The following is a 26,563-nucleotide window of genomic DNA, read 5'->3' as shown; positions in this document are numbered from 1 at the left end:
GACGGCGTGCCCAGGCCATCTCCCTTGAGCGCATCGTCCGCTGTCCAGCGCCAGCATCTCGCAGGCCGCTGCGCCATGCTCGGCGGCACCATGGCTCCGCCGTTGCGCTGGCCGAGCAGCTCCGCCGCCGCCGCTTCCCATAGCACGGCACGGCCACCCAATTTACCTCCCTCAATTCTAGTCGTGAGGGCCTCCTTCTCCAAATCCGGGGAAGGTAACAGCCGTGAACTCAATGTCGTCGTCGTTCAATGACTCGGACAACGTGAAGCTGGAGGACAGAAGGAGTGGAGGCGTCCTCCTACTCGGACAGCGCGGGGGAGAGGGAACATGTGGCGGCGCCGGTCTTCGCCGGTAGCCGGCGGTGGAGCTAATCGGGACGGGGTACCAGGGGACGGCAGCGGGGATGCGTGTTGAGATGGGGTCGGGTGGGGAGGAACTGTACAGAGAGAAAGAGATGGGATTGGTTTAGTGCCCATGCTGACATGGCAGCTGACTAGGCGCTGACTAGCCAGTCAACCATTGAAAACCAGTCAAAAAATGGTTTGAGGTGAAGAGGGTTGGTTTTTGCCCGGCTTTGGAAGTTCGGGGTTGCAAAACAGACGGTTTTGAAGTTTAAGGTTGTACATTAGACTTCGGTGGTAGTTCAGGGTTGTAATATGGACTTCTCTCTGTTGAAACTAATGCTACGAACATGATTACAGCACTTCATCTCAGACTTCAGAGAAATGCGCAGTGAATACCGCTACAAGAGCACAGAGCAAACTTATTCTGAATAAATTGGTTCACAGTTGATCGTTCTAGAACAGGGTTGTAAAATCAACACCAAATGGGCTACTCAGCATAGCATGTTCCGAGAAAAGAGAAACGAACAAGGGACATGCCCTGAACCTGAACTAGTCAATGAAGACAAGCTCCCAAATGCGAGAGAACAGATGTACTGCTAGTTAACCACACCAGACTGAAAGAGCTCTGCCTTGATCACGAAGCCTGGGGCTTCTCCTCGGCTTTCTTTGGCTGGAAAGTAAAAACATACATCAGGATTTCCATTTAGAATTCACGAGGGGGAAAACAAACTCATACCCCCTCCAATACAAATTAATTAACACTCAATTAATTTGGATCGGAGGGAGTACCAAGTACTGAACAATAGCAGGTCTGGTACATCGGATGGAAAATTCAAGCATGCATCCAAATCGCCCGCATCACGAGAGCCTGGTCAATTTAATTGAAAATTCGAGCATAAACCAAATTACTCACATCACATATATTTCAGTCCCATAAAGGAACCCCCTGGTGGGGTGCCCAGTCCACCTTGTGATCCTACCAACTTCCGGTACTACTAACAAGTGACTAAGATGGGATTGCTCACAAGCAACCTAAACATGTGTACAAAAAACATCCCGACCTACCATGAATGACGCAGATATGCCGAGGAGCACCTCAATTCAATAAAGCAGTCAATCTTGTAAATATGTACTTCCTCCATTCGAAAATAGTTGACGTGGTTTTAGTTCAAGTCAACTATTTTCGAACAGAGGGAGTAGTATGTTTTTCCTTAATCCCTAGGAACACAAGGGTTTAATACAATGATGGGGAACATCTGTATAAGAAGAAAATAAATCTACCATGCATGTCCATGGTATCATCGAGACTATAAAAAAAACTAGAAATAGCACCCGCACTTTGAAACCGATAATCTCTAGGAGCAACGTGACTGCATATGACTTAGATATCTTGAGAATATTGCATCTAAACATCACCAAAATGAAAAGTGCATAACTCCTAAATTTTACATGTAAATGACTCTCCAGCACATCAATGGCATATACCATGGCCCAATAGGAACAAATATGCTTCTTCAAACATGAAAGTGGGCATGGCAGGCTGGCAGAGACTAGAGGTAAGTATGTGTAGTGAATTTCATGCAATTATAGGAAAAAAGGAAATAAAATGGTGGAAACAAGAATATCATTCTTTTTAAGGAAAATAACATTTGGTGTGTGAAACACATCTGGCAACAGCATCAAATCAAATTCTGTGCTACTGTGAAGAATAAAGGGTCCGCAAGCAGAAAGAAATGCACTATCATACACAACATACAGAAGTATGTATGTACTGTATACACAGCTAGGTAACAGTATGGGCAATTAGAAAGTACGTATAGGATACCCAGGAACTATTGGAGCTTGCAATGTGCATTTCATTACCTATGTACTTACAAAACTTGTGCCCAAGACAAATGTCTGGTTAAAATAGTTATATGTCAGGTAACAATACAAGCGGGTAATTAGAAATAAGTGTTATCCAGAGTCCAGGAACTAGTGTGCAATGCGCAGATGGTTGTCTGAGTATTTCAATGGAAATCTTGTGCCCAAGAGAACCATATGGAAGTTCAATCCAATTATTAGCAAACTCTTCCTCGAAAGATATGCATAGCCATGCAAGTACATGTTACATATCATACTGTCTTCTTCTACTAATGGCAGTTTCTAAACTAGTTTTAAAACAACTTCGATAAAAATGTTACTGAGTTATGACAAATGAAACCATGCTTGATTATAGTAAATCTAAAATCAAACTATGTTCAGGTTCTACTTATGCAGATTGGAAATTCTTTAGAAACTAAAATTTATCTGCATTTAGGAACACAAAGCACTCTTTATTATCTAGATTAAATAAAGGTGTTCCTAAAAAGGTAAGAATACTATGTAAAAGGTTGACTGAGGAGGCATGTAAAATGGCCACTCAATATGCTCGTGCAATTTATTTTTTCCGACAAAACAGGCAGGATGACTAACTACTGCGTTAATGAAAAAGAACATGTTTATGTCTTATTACAAAGGTAATGAGCCAAAGCAGTATTCTCTCAATAAAAATGTAAAGGGCTAGGGATAGTATGTAAGCATTTCTTTCCTAGAAGGACCTAGGCACACGTTTCTGTAGGAGTGGAACATCAAAATGTCTAGACAAATCATGGAACGCTTACCTACAGAGTAGAAATTAAACCCTGAAAGAGCTTATATAAACAATATATAAAACCAACTAACAAGTAGGTGAACAAAACAAGAAAAAAAAGTCAAAATGGTGTATAGGTGTTTTTGCTTGACTGCCCTATGGACACCCAAGAATAAAGGTACTGCTAAGATTAGTAGACATCTTTTAAAAATAAGAACAAAATAAATAACTGATACCACAGACAGTTAAAAAAAAGGATGATGCCCTAAAATGCATGCAGCCAAATCATATGAATGATGGTTAAAGAGATCTAATATGCAATCAAAGTTACATCTTATTGACTTTTAAAATCAAAACCCAGTATTTTACTTCCAATGTTATGAATGACTACAAAAGAGTATGTTCATGAGCCAGGGCTAAATGCATAGTACCAGCTTATGGGCTTGCAGTCATAGTTCCCCTTATCAAACTGGATTATAAATGCTAAAACCAGTGGTGATCCTAATTCCTTTTATAGAACTGGATAAATGCCAAACGATATTTATCATGTTGCACATAAATAGTACACTTTGACATTTTCTTATAAAAAAAAGGCACAGTACACCTTGACAAACAGTTTACAAGAAAGGATCATGCATTTTAATGTCATTTCCAATGATTTTCCCAGTACACATGCACACAATCAATCGGTGAAGTGATTCAATGCCAGAAAAATTTAAGTATGCATACATGTTAGTTGGTACTCAATGAAATGAGCAATAATTGCAGACCAGCTATATAATCACCCACCATACAAAATGTTGAAGAGAACAAATTACACAATGTTAGCAATGTTTGATGAACAGAAGGAAGGTAAAAGAGGCTAGATAAAACCCAACAGTAGCAATACAACCGAAATGAGCATCCAGCATACATAGACAAATATGACGCAGGTGATATATGTGAAACATGATATAAGTCTACAGTCAAAACACAACACAGGTAACGCTACATCTGTATTAATTAACCAAAACATAAATTCAAAATTTGTAATAATCCTACTTATCCATTCTACACGTGAATAACAGCATAACACTCTGACGCACATAAGAATGTTATGCATTGTAAAAAAGGTTCCATGACCACATATACAGGTTGAAAGAGCGACGACGTAAGCAACTGTCCGTATTCCAATGTTTGGACGAGGGATTTCGGTACACAACGCGCACGCGTGCAAGGTGTTCGACAGAAAGTGAAGTTAACGAAACAGGAGTAGAAGAGGCACCTTGATACCGGGGAATGACATGCCGAGCTCCTCCTCGGGGATGACGACGGGCCACTTCTCCCCGGCCTCGCGGAAGAGCTGCTCGGTCTCGAGGAGGCGGCCGCGGGCGAGGATCTGGTCGCGCATGCCCTGCGCGGTGGCGCCGTCGGCGGCGACGAAGGCCTCCTCGGCGCCGTTGAGGTAGGTGACGAGGACGCGCGGGGGCGGCTGGGCCTCGGGGTCCTCGGCCGCGGCCGGGGAGGGCAGGCGCCGCAGCTCGACGGAGCAGGTGGGGTTGGAGTCCTTGGCCTTGCGGCCGTTGCACTGCGCGAGGAGCTCCACGGCCGCCGCCTTGCGCGGGTCGAGCGGGTTGTACTCCACCACCACCCTGGACAGGAACTTGAGCATCTCCTCTGGCCGCCGCTTTCCCCGCCCGCTCGCCGCCTCCGATCCGCTTCCAGAAGACGGCCCGCGGCGCCCGCGAAGGAATCCTGGAGACGGTTATGAGCAGGGGTAGCAGGGCCGGCAACGTATGGTGAAGGCGGATAGGAGAGCAGCGGTGGCGCGCGACGGCAAGGAAACCGGTGCGGTGGCGCTCGACGGGACGACGCGTTGGGGAGGAGGCGGCGCCGGCCGTTGCTATAGTGCGGGGAGCGAGCGTCGTGGGCTTAACGGCCCGAGAGGTCAGCGTGGCCCATTCACATAGGTATGAGGTTTTCCGGAATTTTGATAAACAAACGATATAAATCACGCTATATATGTTCGTGAATTATGAAACATATTTACACAAAAGTAATATGTACTCCCTCCATTCCTAAATATAAGAACTTTAAGAGATTTCAAATAATTTTAAAAACTATTCATGTTTTTTATAAAAATAATCATGATTTTTTAAAAAGTGTTCACACATTTTAAAAAATAAAAATATTAATATCTCGCATAAAGAGAAACATAAAAAGGTGAAAACATATAAACAAAAATGAAAAACAAATTAACTATAAAGTAAAAACAAATTGCTTGCTCTCAATGTGCTCTCCTGTCGCTAAACCATTTCCCCACGTTCAGGTATAAAAGTTGCATCGCCTGAATGTCACTCCTTGTTCTAGGTATTCTCTATTCCTCAATAGTTGTACCTCACTATCCATGCAACAATGTCACATCACCAAGTTATGCATATAGCTAGAAGTTTTTTTTTACATTGGTTTGTTCATGGAAAACATGCAACCTCATCGACTCATGTATGCCATTTTTTTAGGAACTTATTCATGCAAAATACTCTTACATTAGTTTTAGTTTATTTACACTTATTTATGTGTTTTAAACAAGATTTTCGTAGAACGCACGGGGTATCGTCCAGTTTGTACAATGAGTTGTAAAATTACTCACTAATCCATAGTAAAAATATCTTTATTTATCAGTTATGCAGGTCTAATCTATGTTTGTCTTGCTTGAGCCGTCATATCGTTTGTTTTGCATGTTAGTGTTACTAGCAAGATGCCCGTGCGTTGCACGTAACATCAAGAATGCATTTGTATGAATAGTTTATCTTGTGAGAGAAAATGATGAATGAGGGAAGGCCTTATTTGCAAATGTGGAGAGAGGTGTGGGTATCTTTTTGCAAAATTGTCATAGTTTCCTTCTTATCCGTCAGATATAAATCAGACGGGCTATATTGCAGGATGGCAGGCACACCATCATCATCAACTCTGTTCTTTATAAGAGTAGAGATTCTTGTCCATCATCTGTATTAAGGTAGGTGAATTTGTTTCACCGGGGGACTGGTCCCCCTACAAACCAAACAATCATCAACCTAATCTCGAAATGGATCTGTACAGACTCCACACGTCAGTGCCCTCCAGCAGGGGCGATGAGAGCACACTGAGAGATGGAGGATAGTCCATGCACTTATTATTGTTGGGCCATCGTGTGTTTTTGGCAGAGATTGGAGACACTCATCTCTAATTTGTTGTTGATTATTGGAGGATTGTCCATGCACGGGAACGTATCTGGTGCAACGGTGAATTTGGTGCTACCGGTGCACCGATCTCCATATCTCACTTTATAAACATTGGAAAAATATGAAATTTTATGAGGTGGTAAGTATGACACATATCTACCATAGTAAAAAAATTGGATTCAAATTTAACGTACATTGTTAGAAACAAAAAAGACAAAATCATGCTGTGAATAGTACCTAATGCAACCTGGGCCTTGAATTCAGCCCATTTTCTATATCATTGGTGAATTTGTCTTTTTTGTGTCTAATGCTGTGTTTTCAATTTGGATCTCAAATTTTATAGTACTACAGATTCTTGTTGCTAGTACAACATTCCTTTTGTTCAGATCTTTTTGACATTCATAAATTGGACTTTATTAACTTGGTGCACAGGTAGCACAAGATGACTGGGTGCACTAGATATTTCCCCGTCCATGCACTTGCACTTTTCATCAAGGTGTGTGCATGCGTGCGTGCGTGTGATTTCATCGATTTTGACTGTGAGCGCCGCGATACTAATTGCAAGCGCATCATTGAAGTCGCACAGTAAAAGATTGGGCAAGTACACTATGGTGTCTACTTTGCTCATTTTCTAGCTACGCCGTATAAATTTCTCTTGATTATGTATGTTGTCCGAATCTAAAAGGACATCACTAGTATCCTCACATGTGCTTGCAGTTTTTCCTCAAGATGAATTTTGTGTCACGACATCGCTATGTCCATAATTTTCTTCTTTCTTTGAACAATCCACGAATCCCATGATTTGTTTTCATGCTCATTGAAACATTGGAAATGTTGAAGCCTTAAGTATAAGATGGATAGTTATGATTGTGGTAGAATGATTTGAAATAACCAGACCACAGAAATACATAAAAGAACATAAAAAGAGAAGATACCTTGAGGAAAGATTAGACAAGTAATCAACTAAGACGCGAAATGCAAATGATCATAGGGGACCCTTGTTGAAGGCATTGTCTGAAGTTTGCTCTAACTTCCTCTTAGGGTTGAAAAATCAAGATCTAGCCTTCGTGGTCGGATCTGGCAACGGCAACGCTCATGTGTCATCCCATTTTGGAGGCATCGATGTTGAAATACCTTTTCCACGGTCTGAGTGATGACATAATTAGTGGATGATGTTGATGCCTGCTGCCGCATGCTAGTTTGTTCTTTTTGACGTCCTTTTTTTATTCCTTGCGTGTGCGTTGGTGTTGTCATTCTTTCACAAATACAATTCTCTTAATCATTTCTTCACATGTACCTGTAGTGGCATTCAAGTGATCCTTGTATTCTTTTAATGCAAGTCAAACATCATTTATAAAAAAGATACAAATGGTCATGAAACTTTGTATCTTGCGTTGCGTATCATATCTGCAATGTGAACAACTTACGAAACATGGGTATTTTTCGGACCGCCTATACCCAAGTTGTCTAAAAGTTATTTTGGATAAGTCATTTTTTGTGCCATTAGATTAAGATTCAACGACCATTTTTTTTCTTCCTCCTTCAACCGCTCCTTCTCCCAGAAAACTGACTTATCCAAGTTACAAATTCAGTCAACTTACATATAGCTATTGTGGCACTATTTGTCACACTAGTTTGATAAATACAATTTCACACTACCGTTTGATCATCGCATTAGCTCCCGTGATATCCTTGAGCTGAAACTAGCGCCACATCTGCAGCGCTCTTTAGGATACAAAATGCCCACCTGGTTACGCTCCGCGCGCAACCTTGGGCACACCAGTGACACCATCGCAAAGTCTCTTTTACCGGTGCTGGGAGCCACCGGCTAACCATCCACCGTTCACATGCTTTGTGATGTGTGTTTAAGTGGTACCCACTCATATGTATAACCATGTATTGTGGCAGTAATTTTTTTTGTATATAGTCAAATCAATGTTAGATTAATAGGGCCCATGTCAGGAGTGGCAGTACTTTTTGCAGTGGGTTGTACGCATGCATACAACATCTCTCCTCTCTCTCAAACAAGTCCATGCATTTTATTTTTGTTTACATTTTTAGATGGCCAATATTTTTTACAGCATTGTTCTATTATTTAAAATTTTCATATATTCAAATTATTGAACATAAGATGTTTAGAATGAGACCAATCTTGAATATATTTAAACTAGTTTAATTTTTCTATTTCAGTCATATCAAAAATTAATTTCACCCATTTCAAATTATAATTTTCGAAATGATTGAAATCAGTTATCGAAATGAGTGAAATCAGTTTTCCAAATCAGTGAAATGCGTTGCTTCAAATTTGTGAAATACTTATTTTGGAAACTAGTGAAATGAGTGTAATACGTTTTCTGCAAATGACTGTAATGTGTTTTCTGAAACTAGTGAAATGGGTGAAATCTATATTTCGTAAATGAGTGCAGTGTGTTTTCTGAAATGAGTGAAATAAGTTATTTGAATAAAAGTGAAATAAAACTATTTTTTGCTGTGAAACAAATTTTTCAGTGTTTGAAACTGATAGTTTTAATGAGCGGAATACATTTCAATATATTTCGTAAATTTGCAGTGAAATTGGTATTTGCAAATGAGAGTAATGTGTTTTATGAATGAGTGAAATAGTTTTTTAAGTGATATTAGCGAAACAGTCAAAAACACTTTTATGAAATAGCGGGTCAATCCTATGTTTTATAAAAGCGATTTAAAAGATAATTGAAATATAAAAATAAAAAAGTAGTGAAATACGTGAAATAGGTTACTTAAAATATGTGAAATTGACTATTTCAAACACGTCTAAGTTGTTGTCCACATATTTCACTCAATTTTTTTAGTGTGTTTGTCAAGGTGCTTATTTCCCCGCGCCAAAATATGTGAAATTAATTATTTGAAATATGAGAACTTGGCTGTTTCATTGTGTTGAATTTACTACTATATCAAATATATTTGTGTCTTTGTGAGTTCAATATTCTAGTTTGTGAAAATGTGCAAAATATTAGAAAAAACTTTTATGAAATAGTGAAACAATTTAGTGTTTTATGAAAGTTATTTTAGAGATAATTGAAACATATAAAATAAAATATATTTAAAACATATCCGAAACTGATCTTGTTCTGAAGGTCATGTCACCACAAATTCAAATATACAAGTTTGAATAATGGACATTTGGTTCAAAAGATATTAGTCATTAAAAATATGAGGATAAAAATAAAATGCATGTCATATGTATGGCATGAGTGAATGCATGCATGCATGTTGTCTTCACTCTAACTCTCTCTCTTCAAATTAAACATATAAACCCTCCTAGACTCGTAGTCACAACCGTTGCCTCCATGTCGCCTTTAAATCGCTATGCCACCGCCTGTTAATTCGGTGCCCCACTGGACATTTTAGTAAGGGCACTATTAGGCGCCGGCGCACCGGCCCAACTTTGGGCCGGTCGTACCAGCAGCGTTCGATCGAACAACGCGTAGCCGCACGATTCTCTCCTCATCTTCCATCAGACGTCTTTTCTTTTACAAAAAACTTTCATCCCGCGGCCATGGATGAGCGATGCGCCCGGCCTCGAAGCACCGCCCGCGCGCTCGCCTGTCGCTGCCCTCCCCACCGGTCGCTGTCGTCGCTGCCGGCCGCCGGTCGCCGTCGTCGCTGCCGGTGGTCGCCATCATGGTGGAAGCAAAAAAAAGAGACTGGATCCAGCAAAAAACAGAACATGGTGGAAGCAAAAAATTTGGAGCTGTTTCCAGTAAAAAAGAGTTAGTGGTAGCAAAACAATTTGTTTGATCTAGCTTCCGGTGATGCCCATGGTAGCACTTAGGTGGCTGGTTGCAGCATCTCTGCGTCTCCGGCTCGCTGCGGGTCAGTGTCAAGCAACAAAAATCTGGAAGCAACAAATTTCTTCGAGCAAAAAAACTTCACAGCGGGTCAAAGTCCGGTGGTCTGTTGAAGCAAAATCAAAAAACGGTTCCAGCAAAAACAAACTTAGGTTCCATAAAAAAAAGATGAGAATTTGAGAGCTCTACACCGATGAAGCAAAAAATCATTTCGGTTCCAGCAAAAAAATACATGGGTTCCAGCAAAAACGAAAAATTGGTTCGGCAAAAAAAAAGCATGGACAAAAAGCGGCCACCCCTCTTGCAGCTCCCCCAGTAGTCGGTTGCAGCTCCGGCGTGCACGGTTGCAGCTCCCCGACATCAAACGGCGTTGGATGCAACACTCCTCGCCGCTGGATGTAGCTTCCTCTGGTGAGGCACTAACCTTGTAGCACATACACCAGCTGGTTGCAGCACAGCGGGGCACCAGTTCCAGCAAAAAACGAAAAACGAAGATGTTCATAAAAAATCGAATGGGGATGGTAGCAAAAAATAAAAGGGTTTGTAGCAAAACAAAAGGTGGATCCAGCAAAAAAATGCCTGGTTCCAGCAAACCCCCTCGGTTCCAGCACAAACTCGCCGTCACCGTGGTCGGTTGTAGCTTGGCCATGGCGACCGGCACACCCTGGCTGTGGCGGCCATGGAGATGGCGCACATCCAGTTGCTGCCGGAGGCGGACAAGGCGACGCGACGAGCGCGCCCCTGGCTGCGGACGGCCATGGAGAGGGATGCATCCGGCGCCGGCGATCCACACACGATTCGAACAAGGCGCGTCGAGCTGCCGGCGGCCATGGCCACGAACGCGCTTCGTGGCTGCGGAGGAAGACGCGTCCGACTGGATAGGAATGGGGATGAGCATTGAATGGATAAGGAAAAGAAGACGCGACTCACCGGCGGTGCCTGGGCCCCCAACAGCCACGCGTTTAGTAATTAGTACCTGTGTGTGATGATGCGGCTAAACCAGGAGCTTCCATCGCCAAAGAGATCGAACGATGCACGCTCGACCGGCCGAAACTTCGGCCGGTCTGCCGGTGGCAAGCGTTTACCTTTTAGTAATTTCACGTCTAGATGTATAAAACTCAGTCGCTCAGTTGACAAACCCTAGCCGTCGCCCGCTCCCGCACTCTCCTCCCCCTCCTGCCTCTTCTCTTCCCCGCCTACTACTCCTGTCGCCGCCGCTGCCGCCGCCTCCGCTCCTGTTGTCGCCGCATCGCCGCCCCAAACCCCTGCCACATCGGAGAGAAATCCATGGCGGTGGACAAGCCCGGCGGCGGCGGGGCCTCCTCCTCCTCGCACGCGTCCACCACGGACCGACCGCGTCAGCAAGAGGAGAGGAGCAGCAGCCGCAGCGCGTCCTCAGTCCGGCCTCGACAAGAGAAGGGGAGCAGCAGCCGCTAGCTGGCGCGACCTCGTCGCCACCTCTCCTCACCTTCTCCCAGGTTCCTGATCTGGAGTGGGAGGGACGCACGCCGGCGAGGCCAGGCTACCCTTGACACGCATGTACTCCCCCTCTCCCCTTTGTGCCCTCTCTCTCTTCCCCGACCTCTCTTTCTTAACTTCTCCTATTTGCTATTGTTGTGTCAGAACTGATGGATATCAAGGATTGCTGCCTTCAAGTTATGTTTCCCCGTTATAAGGACTCCATTGAATTGATTATTTTTTATGGCTGGAGATGTAGAATGTTCTCACTATCAACTCTGGAATAACTAGCAAGTAGTGGTGTCAATGGCATCCGTGGGAGCCATTTTGGTGGCACATGGACATCACGTTCTGGAATAAAGTAAGTCTCACAATCAACTTGGGAAGATGAGGTAGGCTGCCTTCAATTTTCTATCTGGGTAGCAGCAACAAATTCATGAATCTACCGCTTGTTGCCTTTGTTATTGTGATCTATACAAAAAGTAAATTTTGCTTGAAGATTGCAGCACACACAGATTGCTTGGCAGACTAAAATAAGTAGGAGCTTCTGATTGGACCCTTCAAGCAATAGTGTTGTTAATATATTAGTTATTATATTATGTTACTAGAGTATTAGAATAACTTCCTGATATATGTGTTTATATGATTTCTGACATTTACTGCAATAATATTGATGGCCAGGCACTATACTGTGCATAAACAAAAAAAATCAGTTTTTCTTTTCGTAGTTGCAACAATTTTTCTGTACCAATAGTGTGACACTACACTACTCTTCATTTTTACAGGCCATTGAACAATAAATAACTTGGCAACGGATACCCTGTGGTCTACAATTATACTGTAATTATGTGTGCACTTTGGATCTATTGGATGTCTGAATGTATTGTTAATCGACAACTAGTGATGCAAAGGTATGTTCTATTTGTAATATGAAATGATTCTTATTTGTACCTCCAGCAGTCCTTCTCACATTTTCTATTTGTAATATGAAATGATTCTTATTTGTACCTCCAGCACTCTTCTATCGCTCCTTTTAGAACTAATGACATAAAAAATGTGGTCTGGAGTCTGGTCGTGTTTGAACAAAGTTGGTCAGAATGATATAGTTGTTTTCTTCAAGTTCATTATATTAATTTTTCCAGTATATAGATTATTTATTTGTTCACACAATACATGGCAGGAGATATGTGTCGAGAGGCACATGAATACGCACGTGGGCTGTTTTTCAGCATGGTAGTCTAAAAAACTGTGGTATTCTCAGAAAATGCTTTGCTATCAAACAGGGCAAGTGCAGATTTCCTTGAATATAGTTTATTTTACAATTGTGTTGCCAACGTGCTTCCTGTTTTATCACCATAAAATAGTTCTAGGTGCTCATATAAAATTTAGTGGCGTGTATGGGTGATTGTAGTGCAGTTTTGTTGATCTGCTTGCATTTTCAGCATTATAGTGTTGATATACTATCTCAATAAAACAGTGAATACGTATAATATGTACAAGCTACATTCAAGTTATGGCAGTGTGCCTGGGTAAGACGAACTGGTAATCTTCTGCTAGCTGAAAAAAACTTGTTTCGTCTTTACATGTGTTTCTTGTTGAAACTCTTTTTCGTCTTTGCATGTGTTTCTTGCTCAAGCTCGTGATTTTCAAGTTATGGCAGCACATATGTCTACCCACTTGCATGACTTCCGATATTGTCCTTATTTTGCTCCTCCTTAGCCTTGTTCTGTTAGTGCAGTTCTTTTAAATAGCAGGGACAGAGTCCCAGAAAACATGCCTGATTGCTTTTCTTAGTGGTGCACTTGCAAGTATATGTGGTCGTTTCTGTTAGTTTCTCATGCTTTTCTACAAAGTGATAGGTTAATAATGTCATCAACAATTTTTTTCCTTAACTGATCAATATCTTAGAAGTTGTCACTCATTAGTTTTCTTTTCCTTATCTGATCTCTAGCGAGTAGAGTGATTTATTTTCGCAATACCTAATTCTGATCATAGGTAATGAAAGATTTGTTTTCATTAAATGAGATTCTTGTTTTGTGTTGATTTTGCAAAATTTCTGTAACTACATATTTGCTCAATCCAATAGACACATTTTAATCAACCTTTAGTATAATGTATTTCCAATTGTTCATAACTACATAAATTTCTGTTGTGATTTTGCAAGATTTCGAAATTATTGTGTTTCAAAATTGTTATACTGATTCCTCAATGCTCTGTTCATGGCTTTGTTCTTATTTTATCCAAAAGACAGATTTTACTCAACCTTCAGTATAATATTTGCTTTGTTCTTATACTGATTCCTCGATGCTGTGTTCATGGCTTTGTTCTTATTTCTGAAGCTATATATTTGCTCTATCCAAAAGACAGATTTTACTCAATCTTTTGCCTTTTAGAAAAAGGGAGATGCCATTTAGACCTTACTCTGTCCAACTTGATCTTCAACTTGCCGCTACTGTTTCTAAGCATTTTCCCGAAAACTGTTGTATTTGCTTTAGAGAATGAGCTCACCTTACTCAGAAGATATGCCAAGTAAAAAATTAGAAATTGAACAATTAGTTCCGCTCTTAAATTTTGCACAACAGTCCAAATTATCCAATAAATCATGTGTTAGCAGGGTCAGATTATAGAAGTTGAATCACTTGTTCTAGATTACCCAATCCAAATTATGGATGTTAATAATATGCTTTCTCTTAGACTATTAGTCAAATTGTCGAAAGCCGGAGCTGGGTCGAGCCTTTGGCCATTACGTGAGAAGCAACACCGGTGTTGGCCGTTACCGTGTGCAGAGTGCGTGAGTTAGTGATTTAATTCCATCCTTTCCATCTCATGATGTGATTTTTCCTTTAGGATGAATTAGTAACTTTGTGTGGAGGTGGCACCACTACCTGCTGGTTGGTGTAATGCCGTGCTTGACAGGGTGATCTGCAATTTTGAGTTTGTTTAATGGCTTAATGTCTAAGCACTCATCCCCTTATTCTGTTGTGTTGCTACCAACTTGGTTTGCAAGGAACAGAGCTTCATCTGTGTACATCAAGATTGCTAATTGCCATCTGAAGGTTGGTTTTGTTATCTAAGTCATCAGTTTTGTCATCTTGATCAACGATGCAATTTCAGTGAGGATATGTTTACGTTGCTTATTACTGTGCTTGACAGGGTGATAGTAAGCATGAAGATGCCTAAGCTTATGAGGAAGCTGCAAACTGCGACCAAAAATTCTCACTTCAGGGTATTTCTTTTTACAATTTACTGCGCATGATACATATCCTTCGCCATTAACATTCTTTTCCTCTCAGGTACTCTCTTTCGATCTCGATCTCAGAGAGGAAACGAGGCAGCCACGGCCTCCTGCCCCCCCTCTCTCCCTCTCTCCCGTGCCTCCGCGCTGCCGCAGTACTCCCGCGCTGCACACCGCTGCTGCTCCCCAACGACGGCGCTCTGATGGTGCTTGCTCGCCTGGTCGCCGCCTCGTCTCGCCCGATCTTGATATCGTCCGGGGTGGCGCCGGCACCGCTCGACTGCGTCGTTGCCTCCTCTGCGTCATGAGAAGCGCCACCATTGCCTCCACCCCCACTGGGCAAGGAGGTCGAGGTGTTTGGGGGTTCGTGTTTCCTACACAGGCCAAAACACTATTGGAGGTGTGTGTGCAGCTCTAATTTGCTAACATCCTTTTTTCTTTTACCGCTGACTGCATCTATCAAATGAACTGTGTGGGTGCTTTCAGATAAGGATACTGGTTTTGTAGATTTAGTATGATTCTGGACATACTCTGAAACTAAAATGTACTAGATCTGTACCCCTGTACCTCTGGACATACTTTGGAACTAAATTATACTATTATGCAAGGTTGTTTCTAATGACAGTAAACTGCATAATGATGTTTCAAATTATTTTGCGCAAGGTTGTTTCTGACGACTTGTCCATTTGCTTATTTCCTTGTTCAGTTTGAAACCAGTCGTTTGGAGCAGATCAGCTCAAAAGAGATCCTTTGTACCATTTGCAGACTACCCACCTTCCTCTGGTAATTCGTTTCTGCTACGTGAATCTTGATGTACAATTCCCATTTCACTTACTGGCAACAACCATTCAACTTAGCTGATAATGAAGGAGATTGACAGGCCTGGAGTCTCGCTCGCCTCTGTTTTCCCCCTATGGACACACATGAGACTCAGATCTTGGCTCGTCGTAGAGGAATCGATAGCAAGAATCAACCAGAGAAAGGATGTACACAAGGTACTCGATGGTTTTCCCCCAGCACTAGCTTTGTGTTGAGTTTGTTTTTGTATTTTTCTGTTTATGACTGAAGCGAGGAGAAGCTACACATTGTTGTTCTCCTTTACAGCCTCACGCATACACACAGTGCACATCCAGGCCGTGCAGTACACCATGACCCTCTCACCTTTGCCCATGCCTGTTATACGTGTGCAAAGCATGCCAATAGTGCCCAGCACCGATGCTACATGCCCTGCTTTATTTGTTACAGTTCTACACAAGTGGAAACCCCAAGCTAAATTATAGAGAACAAGAATAACTCACAGTCAGAGATCAGATTGAATGAGAACTGGTGCTATAATTGATTCTTTTGCAAGGAGGGGTTTCAGTGTTCAAACATAATGCATTTCCATTTTCAGTTTGACCAAACTTGTATGCGGAGTAAAAGGAAAAGGTGGGGGTATAACGACATATCTGTGATTACATGGTCAAAATACAGGCCTAGGATATTTGAATGTTTACATATAAATGTAATCCTCTACCCGCAAAATAATAATATAAATGTAGTCCTCTTATATTTCGTAGCTTCCTGTTACCAGGATTGATAGCTATCGTATTTCATTCCGTTGTTTAGTAATGAATTGTTGTGATGCATTTTTTCTTTAATCCTTACTACTTTTAAAGCAGCCTTCTTGCGCAGATCATTTTGTATAGATGTATAACGGCATGCCCGTGATTGCTCTGTAAAAACCCGGCCTAGGATATATGAATACTTCCATATAAACATATGCCTCTTCTATTTTGTAGCTTCTCATTCTAAGGAACGATATATATCATATTTCATTATGTTGTTTCGGTAAATAAATTTGTAGCTCAGGTCAATTAGGAGATGATGTAAACCAAGTCGCTCACCGGTTTAAGATTGTATGTTCTGAACTTTCGTTGCTTTATGAAAGGACAAAAGATGTTAGATATGCATGCTACTACAGTTGAGCCATTTTTCAGTTTTCTACATGAGCCACAGTGCCGAAGCCTTTCGACAGGCACTTTGTGGTAGAATGTGTCAAACATAGGTCTGTTTGCTAGAATATGTGTTGTGCCGATGCTGCAACTAGCATGCACAAAATCACTTTGCTATATATTTTTCATAATGCTACATTCCATCGATTAAATGACTTCTTATTGTTTTGAATCTACTTACATAGGTGTTTAAAGATTTACTTTGTTCCAGCGCCTACTTTGGATCATAGGAAACTAAAAAAAAAGAGGGCGCCGCCACCACCGTCATCAGGCTGGCCCACATCCACGCGCTGCTCGGCGTCACCAGGTCACCGACACAACTCCTCACGCCCAGGTCGTTCAACATTTTCAGCCGCTTTTGGTACGCCACATTTAGAGTCTTTCTTTCCCATTTTACCGTGTTTGCATGGTAAGATGTTTGGTCGGATTTGAAGGTTCGTAGCCTTGACTCCAAAGCTTCAAACTCTTATAGAAATTAGAACTGAGGGCCTTTTAAAATGAGTCCTGCATAATAGTGTTGTTCAGTGGTATGCAGATTTTTTTTTGGTCTGATCGGCTATCCTTGGTGCTGATTTAAGTACTGATTTCATCATCATATGACCACAATAAAGAAGTTGTGTGTATAAATATTACTAACTGTTTGCATCAGTGATTTCAATTCTGTTGGCCCTCCTTAAGATTGCTTGGGAATGTGAGGCTTAAAAGTTTCAACCCTGTGCAATGTGCTTCTCGGGTGTGGATATGTGTTTGACTAATTAACGGTTCTGTTACTTATAGCAAGTGGAAATTTTTCTCATATTAATATATGACCGAATAATATTAATGAACACTCTTTCAATACATGGCTTACTCTTGGCCTTTGCGCCAATGGCGCAACTGGTCATCTAGTAAAGTATAAAACCTTCACGGATCTTGACGAAAACGGTGGATTGCCCACGGGTACATCCCTGCATGGGTAAAATTATTTATTCGATGACACCATAGCCAAGCTCAGCTCAGTATGCCTGCAGACATGTAGGACTCGACGCTGTCCTTCATCGTCTCCTCCAACATCCTGAACTTCCACCCCAGCCTCTGCAGCTTCTCGGAGCTGAACACCTTCTCATCCCCCACCAGCTGAACGAACCTGCCAAACTCATTGTCCCCGTCATCAGAATCCCGAGAGTTCATACTCGGCTTGCAATTTGCACAGATCGATTAAGTGATGGCGCTTACTCGTTTGGGTAGTTCAGGTTGGGATGCAGGCTCCTGACGACGGAAACCATTTCGGACACCTTCCTGGCGTGCGCGCTGCAGATGTAGCGGCCGGCCGCCTCCGGGCTCTTGTACGCCAGCATAAGGGCGTCGGCGACGTCCCTGACATCCACCATGTTCCTCACCCCGTCGTCCATGGCGTCCACGCCGTCGCCTGCAGATACATCAAAATCAATTCAAACGCAGCTTATAATCGCAGTGCGTATTTATTTATCTGAATGTGAAAGGGTAGCATACATTTCAGGTATCTGATGAGGAACAAGCTGCTGGTGTTCACCGTGGGCTGCAGCAGAGGCCCGAACACCAGCGGCGGGCACACGGTCACCACGTCTAGCCCGGTCTTCTCTGCGTAAGCCCAGGCCTCGCGCTCGGCCAGCGTCTTGGAGAGGCAGTACCAGCTCTAAGAAACCACAGAGATCAACCAAGAATGTAAGATGATCTCGCGGGTCAAGATGTTCTCTAGAGACGATGGAAATTCACCTCGGTGGCTCTGCAGTACTCCTCGTCCGACCAGCAGTGTTCGTCCATGGTGGGGCCCTCGGGAGGGTTGGGGTTGATGAAGATCGCGCGGACCGACGACACCACCACGACGCGGCGGACGCCGGCCTCGCGGCAGGCCCGGAGCACGTTCAGCGTGCCGGCCACCGCCGGGGCAAGCAGCTCCACCTGCGCCGCGCAACCAATTATATATACTACCGTAAAATTTTCCAAAAAGTACAGGCACAACAGCGAGCCCTTGGGTGTTACAGATTTGACAGTCGGGGTGTTACCTCGGGGTTCGTGGATTTGGCGGCGGGGCAGGGGCTGGCGACGTGGAAGACGCCGGCACAGCCGGCCACGGCGGACGCCACGCTCGCGTAGTCCAGCACGTCGGCCTTGAACAGCCGCAGCCGCTCGCCGGCGCCGTCCAGCGTCCTCAGGTGGTCATTCTTGGGGTCGCCTGCACGTACGGATAGATCCGCATCTTACTAACATGGTCGCAGAAACTTACAAGGGATCATCTCAAGAAAAGAAAATCTTACTGGGGTCACGAACGGTGCCATGCACCGCGTAGTCTCCTCTGGCGAGGAGGCGCTCCACGAGCCACGAGGCGATGAAGCCTCCCGCGCCCGTCACGCACACAGCCGCCGCCACCGCCGTGGCCTCCCCCGCGCCGGCCTGGTCCATATAGCTCCCCTGTCTGTACTTGGACACGAAACTGAGAGACTGCTGGATGTCTGGATTGACGTACTATAAGTTGGCTTCGATGCTCAGCACATATCACTCGGCCGTCCCAGAAAGTGTAAACTAGTCGTACAATTTTGATCTTAAGAAAGTATGGAATATGGAGTTAATGATGAAAGCGGTCATAGAACATTTCTACTTCTAATGAAGCAATTGGTAGGCTGGTATTTATGTTTTTTTTGTCCCTCTTTTCGTCTAGTTTTTTTCGTCCCCACCCACCAACCCACTGCTTTATTTTCGCGTCATCCTCTAACACAACGGAAAAAATCTGAACGGATCAGAACTTTCCATGCTGACGTAGATTATTTAGTAATGTCTTTATGTGAAAGAATCAATCAAAATCAATCTTTAAAGATCAAATCTAAATTAATTAATATTACTTTAAATCGCTCAATCACATTAATTAGGAAACAAACAATTGATTTAAAAAAATCCTCAATCTTTACCTAATATTAAAGGGAGGATTGTTTCTTCACTTTTTTTGGTTTATGATGGGACCCACATGTTTTTCGTACGTCAACGCACCCTTGCTCTCCGATTTGTTTCTGCCAAAACAATCTACGACAGAACCAGGATGGGCCGGCCCATCAGCGGATCCTGTACCAACAGTGAAAAATGTCCAAGAAAAAAATAGCTTTGCTAGGAATTGAACCCAAGTGCTCACGTTGGACACTTCAAAGTGCTAGCCACTCTACTAAATGTGACTTGCTGTTACTTGGTAGTGCGACTTCGCAAATTAAGCCACAGCCGCGTCATATACTGAGAGCAAAACTATTTTTTTTCAAAAGGAATATATTTTCGAATGCAAATATTTTGCATAGTTGTGAACAATAAATTTAATCTTGAACATTTAAAAATAAAATATCTTTTTGTTTTTTAAAGCTGAATCTTTTTTAAGACACGAACAATTTTTAAAAACTAGGAGGTACTGTAATGAATGATTCTTCCGAATTCGCGAACATTTGTTAAAACACAAATATTTTTTGGACTTTGAATTTGAAAAGGCAAACATTTTTTCAAAACATGAATAATTTTGGAAAACTAGGAGGCACTGTAGCTAACTTTTTTTAATCTATACTACTAATAAAACTAGGTGAATTATTAAAATATGCCCCGGGATGCATTGTTGTAGTTCGGTTTATTAAACAAGGGATATGGAAGGAATATTTTTCTCCATCGCGTCTTAACGTACGACCAGCCTCGCTCGGCCAGTGACACCCGTCACAATGCATAAGGTGTCCATCTATACCTAAAAAAATAGGAGTCCAACTAAGATTTCATACCTCTCAAAAAGAAAAAACTAAGATTTCATGGCTTACCTGACACAAACTATTCAGTTTACATGATAACACGGACATATATTATGTGCAGTGCTTTTCCCTATTATATTAGCCGGAAGATTAAAAAAAAATATTTGCTCAACGCTCTTGATCTCACTGGACACGAAGGAGGCTCAATGATCCAGTTATTGGACCTGACCAACCTTGGTTAGTGACAGCTCGTACTGCGTCCACCGGCGATGAGGACGCAAAGAGGACAAGCAGAAACATGGGTCTCATGTCATATTGAAATGAAAGATGTGGACCTGAGGATGAGGCATTCGTCATGTTTATTATGTTAGGGGCATGAGGGTGAGGTTTTTAGTCATGCTCAGTGGGTAAGGGCGTCTGGACTGTTTCCACCCGTTGCAACGCACGAGCATTTTTGCTAGTCACATCAATTAGGAAACAAATAAGCGATTTAAAAAAATTGAGTGTGTAAATCATAACAAAGAAATCTTATTATTAAAGCATTTTATGTACCTACTTAATTTTTTTTCTTTGCTCCTAATGTAGCACTTGTAGCCTGATATGGTTTATTTTTGTTCGGTTTTCCTTCGTTCCACCTCCCACCTTTGTCTTGTGTTTTTCATCCCTCCTCCCTCCTCCCTCCTCCCTCCTCCCACCGTCCATTACTCCCTCGCTTTTACCTCTCACTTCACGAAAGAAAACCCCTCGCAGTTAAAAAAACGGACCAACGTGGCCCCTCGCACGTAATCCCGTCCCACGCAGCGAACAAATCGGGCGAACGAGGCTCCCTCGCACACAACGAAAAAAAATCGGACCCCCGACCTACCTCTCCCAACTCCCAAGCCCTCCCTTCCTGCGCCGCCGCCCCTACGGATAAGCCGGCCAACGCAGCCTCCCTCCCCAGCCAGCCGCCACGGCGCCACCACCTCCTCCCCCTGCAGCCATGTACATCGGGAGCCGACCACGCGCCTGGCCTAGGTGGGTCTCAGCCTCCCTCCCCCCTTCGTCCAAGGCCAGGAGCTCCCCTCCCCGACTGATCGGATGCATCAAGGCAGTGGCGACGGTCGCACTGCTCCCCTATAGATCGAGCAAACCTACCCCCTCCCCTGCATCGGTAGCGCCTGCAGACCCACCCTCCGCTCACCCTCACACCGGGCTCTCCACGTGCCTGTTCTTCTCTGAGGGGACCCTCATCTCTCTCAGCCTCCGCGAGGAGAACCGCCCTGGCTTGCCCCTGGCCGTCGATGTCCAGATCAAGGTTTCCGTAGGAGGAACAAGGTTTGTTGTCGTCGGATCCATGAAGATTTGACGCCTTCCTCGCGATGGTGCTGGTTCATCGGCCAGATCCCATCGGAGAGTAGGAGGTTCATGGCGGAGGGCTGCACGGAGGAGAGGGACGACCTCGCAGGCACCGCGTCATGCGACTGGCCCTTGTTACGCCATGGCTAGCGACCCCGGCGACGCGTGCAAGGCCACCAGCGCGAAAAGCGGCGCCCAAGGACTGACACCTCGCCAGTGAGATCATCTTTAATCTCTTCTCTTGATTGTCTTCCATGCACTCGCCCATATGTTCTGATCAGTAACTTGCACCGCCGCCATTGATGTTGTCGTCTTCCTTGCAGCGATCGTCGGTGCCCAGTCGCACACCAAAGTCGGCAACTTTGACAATCCAGTCAATGCACTGATGGATGGATCGTGCAGGTTGCTCTGGAGGTTGGTCTGAAGACACTGGTAGAATTGCACATGCAAGCTCTGAACATTCATGTCATCTTTTCAGATCATCAGGTGATTAGCCTGCTGCTTAGATTAGGACACAACGGAAGCTTATCAGCATGTGTGCGACTGACAACCCATTGCAGCTGTGCTTGGTCCATGTGGACTATTCTTTCCTCAACACAAGAAACGTTCAATTATCTTCGTGGGAAATTAATTGCACAATTATTTCAAACAAGGTTCATAGTACAGTTACTCCTGCATCTGCCCAACTAGGTCCATTGTTGATATTGATATTCATAAATTAGCAACGACAACAAAAGTACCTTTAAGTGTTTGACCCCGACAGAGATCTCATTGATATTGCGGTCTTCAATGTTCAGTATGGGAGGAGTATTATATTGAACAGATGAGGTGGCAAAGGTACTCCCAACGAATCAGCAGAAGATTGCACTATGAGGATGCCGCATAATCAACTGCAAAATATGCATGCACACAGAATTCAGCAAGCCAACCTACAACGATTCTCCATGTTAAAAAGGTACTCCCAAGCTAACCTACAACAATTCTCCATGTTGTTTTGAATATGCATGCATATAGAATTAAGCAAGTTGACTCCAACTACCGATTTTCAGAATAATTATGAGGGCATCCTCTCATCTCCTTGCTGATCTTGTCTGAATAATTGTTGTACTTGTATAACTGCAACCTTGGTATGCAGAACTGAATACCAGATGAGACGTTTTGATTTTTTTTACTTCTACTTCATGTCATGCAAAAAAAATGTGCCTAATTTCTTCATATTTCCCAAAGTCTTTCATGTTACTCATGTCAATCCAGAGGCTTTGTGTCTTAAGTTAATGATAAAAATATTGGTAACTTTTTCATAGTAAGTAAGAGACTCGTTTCTTTTTCTAGCTTGAGATTGAGGATGTCGGATACATTTTTGTTATAGGATGCATTCTTGTCACAACAGCAGGATGCCGGAAATTTACACGGTACTCCTCCCGCTTGATCGCAGGAACAAGAATTTTGGTAACAATCATGTCAATGTGCTGATGGATAGACCGTGCAGGTCCCGTTGAAGCCTCGCGCCAAGCGGAATAGTGGGATGAGTGAAGGAAATATGCCCTAGAAGCAATAATAAAATTGTTATTTATATTACCTTATATTATGATAAATGTTTATTATTCATGCTAGAATTGTATTAACCGGAAACTTAATACATGTGTGGATAATAAATGTTTATTATTCATGCTAGAATTGTATTAACCGGAAACTTGATACATGTATGGATACATAGACAAAACACAGTGTCCCTAGTAAGCCTCTACTAGACTAGCTCGTTAATCAAAGATGTTAAGTTTCTAACCAAAGACATGTGTTGTAATTTGATGAACGGGAACAAGACCCATCCGTTAGCTTAACATAATGATCGTTAAGTTTTATTGTCATTGCTTTCTTCATGATTTATACATATTCCTTTGAATATGAGATTATGTAACTCCCGAATATCGGAGGAACACCTTGTGTGCTATCAAACGTCATAACGTAACTGGGTGATTATAAAGATGCTCTACAGGTGTCTCCGAAGGTGTTTGTTGGGTTGACATAGATCGAGATAAGGATTTGTCACTCCGAGTATCAGAGAGGTATCTCTGGGCCCTCTCGGTAATGCACATCACGATGAGCTTTGCAAGCAATGTGACTAATGGGTTAGTTGCGGGATGATGCATTACGGAACGAGTAAAGGGACTTGCCGGTAACCAGATTGAACTAGGTATAAGGATACCAATGACCGAATCTCGGGCAAGTAACATACCGATGACAAAAGGAATAACGTATGTTGTCATTGCGGTTTGACCGATAAAGATCTTCATAGAATATGTACGAACCAATATGACCATTCAGGTTCCGCTATTGGTTATTGACTGGAGATGTGTCTCGGTCATGTCTACATAGTTCTCGAACCCGTAGGGTCCGCACGCTTAACGTTCGATGACGATTTGTATTGAGTTATGTGTTTTGGTGATCGAAGATTGTTCGGAGTCCCGGATGAGATCATGGACATGACGAGGAGTCTCAAAATGGTCGAGAGGTAAAGATTGATATATTGGACGATAGTATTTGGACATCGGAATGGTTTCGGGACGTTTCAGATATTTATCGGAGTACCGAGGGATTACCGGAACCCCTCGGGGAAGTAATGGGCCAACATGGGCCATAGGGGAGAGAGAGGGGAGCCCACAAAGGGTGGTGCGCGCCCCCCATGGGCTGTCCGAATTGGACAAGGGGAAGGGGGCGCGACCCCCCAAGGGGGGGGGCGAATCCTACTAGGAGAGGAGTCCTAGTAGGACTCCCCCCTTGGCGCGCCCTTGGTGGCCGGCCTCCTCCTCTCCCTCCTTTATATACGTGGGCAGGGCACTCCTTGGAGACACACCAATTGCTCCAAGCCGTGTGCGGCGTCTCTCTCCACGGTTTACTCCTCCGGTCATATTCATGTAGTGCTTAGGTGAAGCCCTGCGCGGATCACATCACCATCATCGTCACCACGCCGTCGTGCCGACGAAACTCTCCCTCGACCCTCTGCTGGATCAAGAGTTCGAGGGACGTCATCAAGCTGAATGTGTGCTGAACTCGGAGGCGCCGTATGTTCGGTACTAGATCGGTTGGATCGTGAAGACGTTCGACTACATCAACCGCGTTAACCTAACGCTCCCGCTTTCGGTCTACAAGGGTATGTGGACACACTCTCCCCTCTCGTTGCTATGCATCTCCTAGATAGATCTTGCGTGATTGTAGGATTTTTTTGAAATTGCATGCTACGTTCCCCAACAGTGGTATCAGAGCCAGGTTTATGCGTAGATGATATGCACGAGTAGAACACAAAGAGTTGTGGGCGATAATACTCATACTGCTTACCACCAACTTCTTATTTTGATTCGGCGGTATTGTTGGATGAAGCGGCCCGGACCAACCTTACATGACCACGTTCATGAGACCGATTCCACTGATAGACATGCAACTTGTTTTGCATAAAGGTGGCTGGCGGGTGTCTGTTTCTCCAACTTTAGTTGAATCGAATTTGACTACGACCGGTCCTTGTTGAAGGTTAAAACAGCACACTTGACGAAAAATCGTTGTGGTTTTGATGCGTAGGTAAGAATGGTTCTTGCTAGAAGCCCGTAGCAGCCACGTAAAACTTGCAACAACAAAGTAGAGGATGTCTAACTTGCTTTTGTAGGGCATGTTGTGATGTGATATGGTCAAGACATGATGTGATATACGTTATTGTATGAGATGATCATGTTTTGTAAAAGTTATCGGCAACTGGCAGGAGCCTTATGGTTGTCGTTTTATTGTATGAAATGCAATCGCCATGTAATTGCTTTACTTTATCACTATGCGGTAGCGATAGTCGTAGAAGCAATAGTTGGCGAGACGACAACGATGCTATGATGGAGATCAAGGTGTCAAGCCGATGACGATGGAGATCATGACGGTGCTTTGGAGATGGAGATCAAAGACACAATATGATGATGGCCATATCATGTCACATATTTTGATTGCATGTGATGTTCGTCTTTTTATGCATCTTATTTTGCTTAGTACGGCGGTAGCATTATAAGATGATCTGAAAGGATCGATATAGTTGACTAGGAGGGGGGGGGGTGAATAGGCAACTAACAATTTTTAGTTTTTCTTTACCAAATTAAACTTTGCATCAAAGTAGGTTGTCTAGATGTGCAATTAGGTGAGCAACCTATATGATGCAACAACAACTAGTACACAAGCAAGCAAGGGATGTAACACAAAGTAAACTTGCACAAGTAAAGGTACGAGATAACCAAGAGTGGAGCCGGTGAAGACGAGGATGTGTTACCGAAATTCCTTCCCTTTGAGAGGAAGTACGTCTCCGTTGGAGCGGTGTGGAGGCACAATGCTCCCCAAGAAGCCACTAGGGCCACCGTATTCTCCTCACGCCCTCACACAATGCGAGATGCCGTGATTCCACTATTGGTGCCCTTGGAGGCGGCGACCGGACCTTTACAAACAAGGTTGGGGCAATCTCCACAACTTAATTGGAGGCTCCCAACGACACCACGAAGCTTCACCACGATGGAATACGGCTCCGCGGTGACCTCAACCATCTAGGGTGCTCAAACACCAAGAGTAATAAGATCTGCAAGGGATTAGTGAGGGGATCAAATTTCTCTTGGTGGAAGTGTAGATCGGGGCCTTCTCAACCAATCCCTAGGAAATCAACAAGTTTGATTGGCTAGGGAGAGAGATCGGGCGAAAATGGAGCTTAGGGATGGAAGAGGTGGTCAACTCGGAGAAGAAGACTCCCCTTACATAGTGATCGGACAAATCCAACCGTTATCCATTTACCCAGCCTGCGACGAGCGGT

At 43.5% G+C, this 26,563-nt stretch overlaps 3 protein-coding genes and 1 long non-coding RNA gene across 13 annotated transcripts; 2 read left to right on the top strand and 2 right to left on the bottom strand.

Annotated features, from left to right (window-relative positions):
- Positions 1 to 755: 755 nt before the first annotated feature.
- LOC123168730 (uncharacterized) lies at positions 756 to 4,856 on the bottom strand. 2 transcript variants are annotated; one of them, XM_044586602.1, is made up of 3 exons: positions 4,220 to 4,856; positions 1,134 to 1,212; positions 756 to 1,014 (listed from the first exon to the last, which is right to left on the bottom strand). In XM_044586602.1, the coding sequence occupies exons 1-2, from the start codon at positions 4,604 to 4,606 to the stop codon at positions 1,177 to 1,179; spliced, it is 423 nt and encodes a 140-aa protein (XP_044442537.1). In that variant the 5' UTR covers positions 4,607 to 4,856; the 3' UTR covers positions 756 to 1,014; positions 1,134 to 1,176. The 2 variants fall into 2 exon arrangements, with proteins under 2 accessions (XP_044442537.1, XP_044442536.1); XM_044586601.1 differs by lacking the exon at positions 1,134 to 1,212 and having other exon boundaries at positions 4,220 to 4,851.
- Positions 4,857 to 11,431: 6,575 nt separating this feature from the next.
- On the top strand, positions 11,432 to 17,304 carry LOC123169444 (uncharacterized). 9 transcript variants are annotated; one of them, XR_006484810.1, is made up of 9 exons: positions 11,432 to 11,524; positions 11,703 to 11,804; positions 12,229 to 12,354; positions 14,457 to 14,499; positions 14,597 to 14,669; positions 14,737 to 15,078; positions 15,385 to 15,461; positions 15,559 to 15,673; positions 16,884 to 17,304. XR_006484810.1 is itself a non-coding variant. In XM_044587318.1 (7 exons), exons 3-7 carry the CDS (start codon positions 14,610 to 14,612, stop codon positions 17,102 to 17,104), a joined length of 831 nt encoding a protein of 276 aa, XP_044443253.1. In that variant the 5' UTR covers positions 11,441 to 12,354; positions 14,457 to 14,499; positions 14,597 to 14,609; the 3' UTR covers positions 17,105 to 17,304. The 9 variants fall into 9 exon arrangements, 5 of the variants coding, with proteins under 5 accessions (XP_044443253.1, XP_044443252.1, XP_044443256.1 ...); XR_006484809.1 differs by having other exon boundaries at positions 14,291 to 14,499; XM_044587318.1 differs by having other exon boundaries at positions 11,441 to 12,354; positions 16,868 to 17,304.
- A 358-nt stretch (positions 17,305 to 17,662) lies between these two features.
- Positions 17,663 to 19,186, bottom strand: LOC123171210 (cinnamoyl-CoA reductase 1-like). Its single transcript, XM_044588815.1, has 6 exons — positions 18,949 to 19,186; positions 18,697 to 18,866; positions 18,407 to 18,592; positions 18,164 to 18,326; positions 17,888 to 18,080; positions 17,663 to 17,798 (listed from the first exon to the last, which is right to left on the bottom strand). The coding sequence occupies exons 1-6, from the start codon at positions 19,091 to 19,093 to the stop codon at positions 17,663 to 17,665; spliced, it is 993 nt and encodes a 330-aa protein (XP_044444750.1). The 5' UTR covers positions 19,094 to 19,186.
- Positions 19,187 to 21,203: 2,017 nt separating this feature from the next.
- Positions 21,204 to 23,410, top strand: LOC123168664 (uncharacterized). Its single transcript, XR_006484466.1, has 3 exons — positions 21,204 to 21,954; positions 22,062 to 22,693; positions 23,174 to 23,410. It is a non-coding gene; the product is annotated as an uncharacterized lncRNA (long non-coding RNA).
- Positions 23,411 to 26,563: the final 3,153 nt, after the last annotated feature.

The sequence above is a fragment of the Triticum aestivum genome, chromosome 7D (assembly GCF_018294505.1).
Source record: "Triticum aestivum cultivar Chinese Spring chromosome 7D, IWGSC CS RefSeq v2.1, whole genome shotgun sequence".
In the NCBI taxonomy this organism is placed as follows: Eukaryota; Viridiplantae; Streptophyta; class Magnoliopsida; order Poales; family Poaceae; genus Triticum; species Triticum aestivum.
This window is presented reverse-complemented; position numbering and strand designations above follow the sequence as displayed.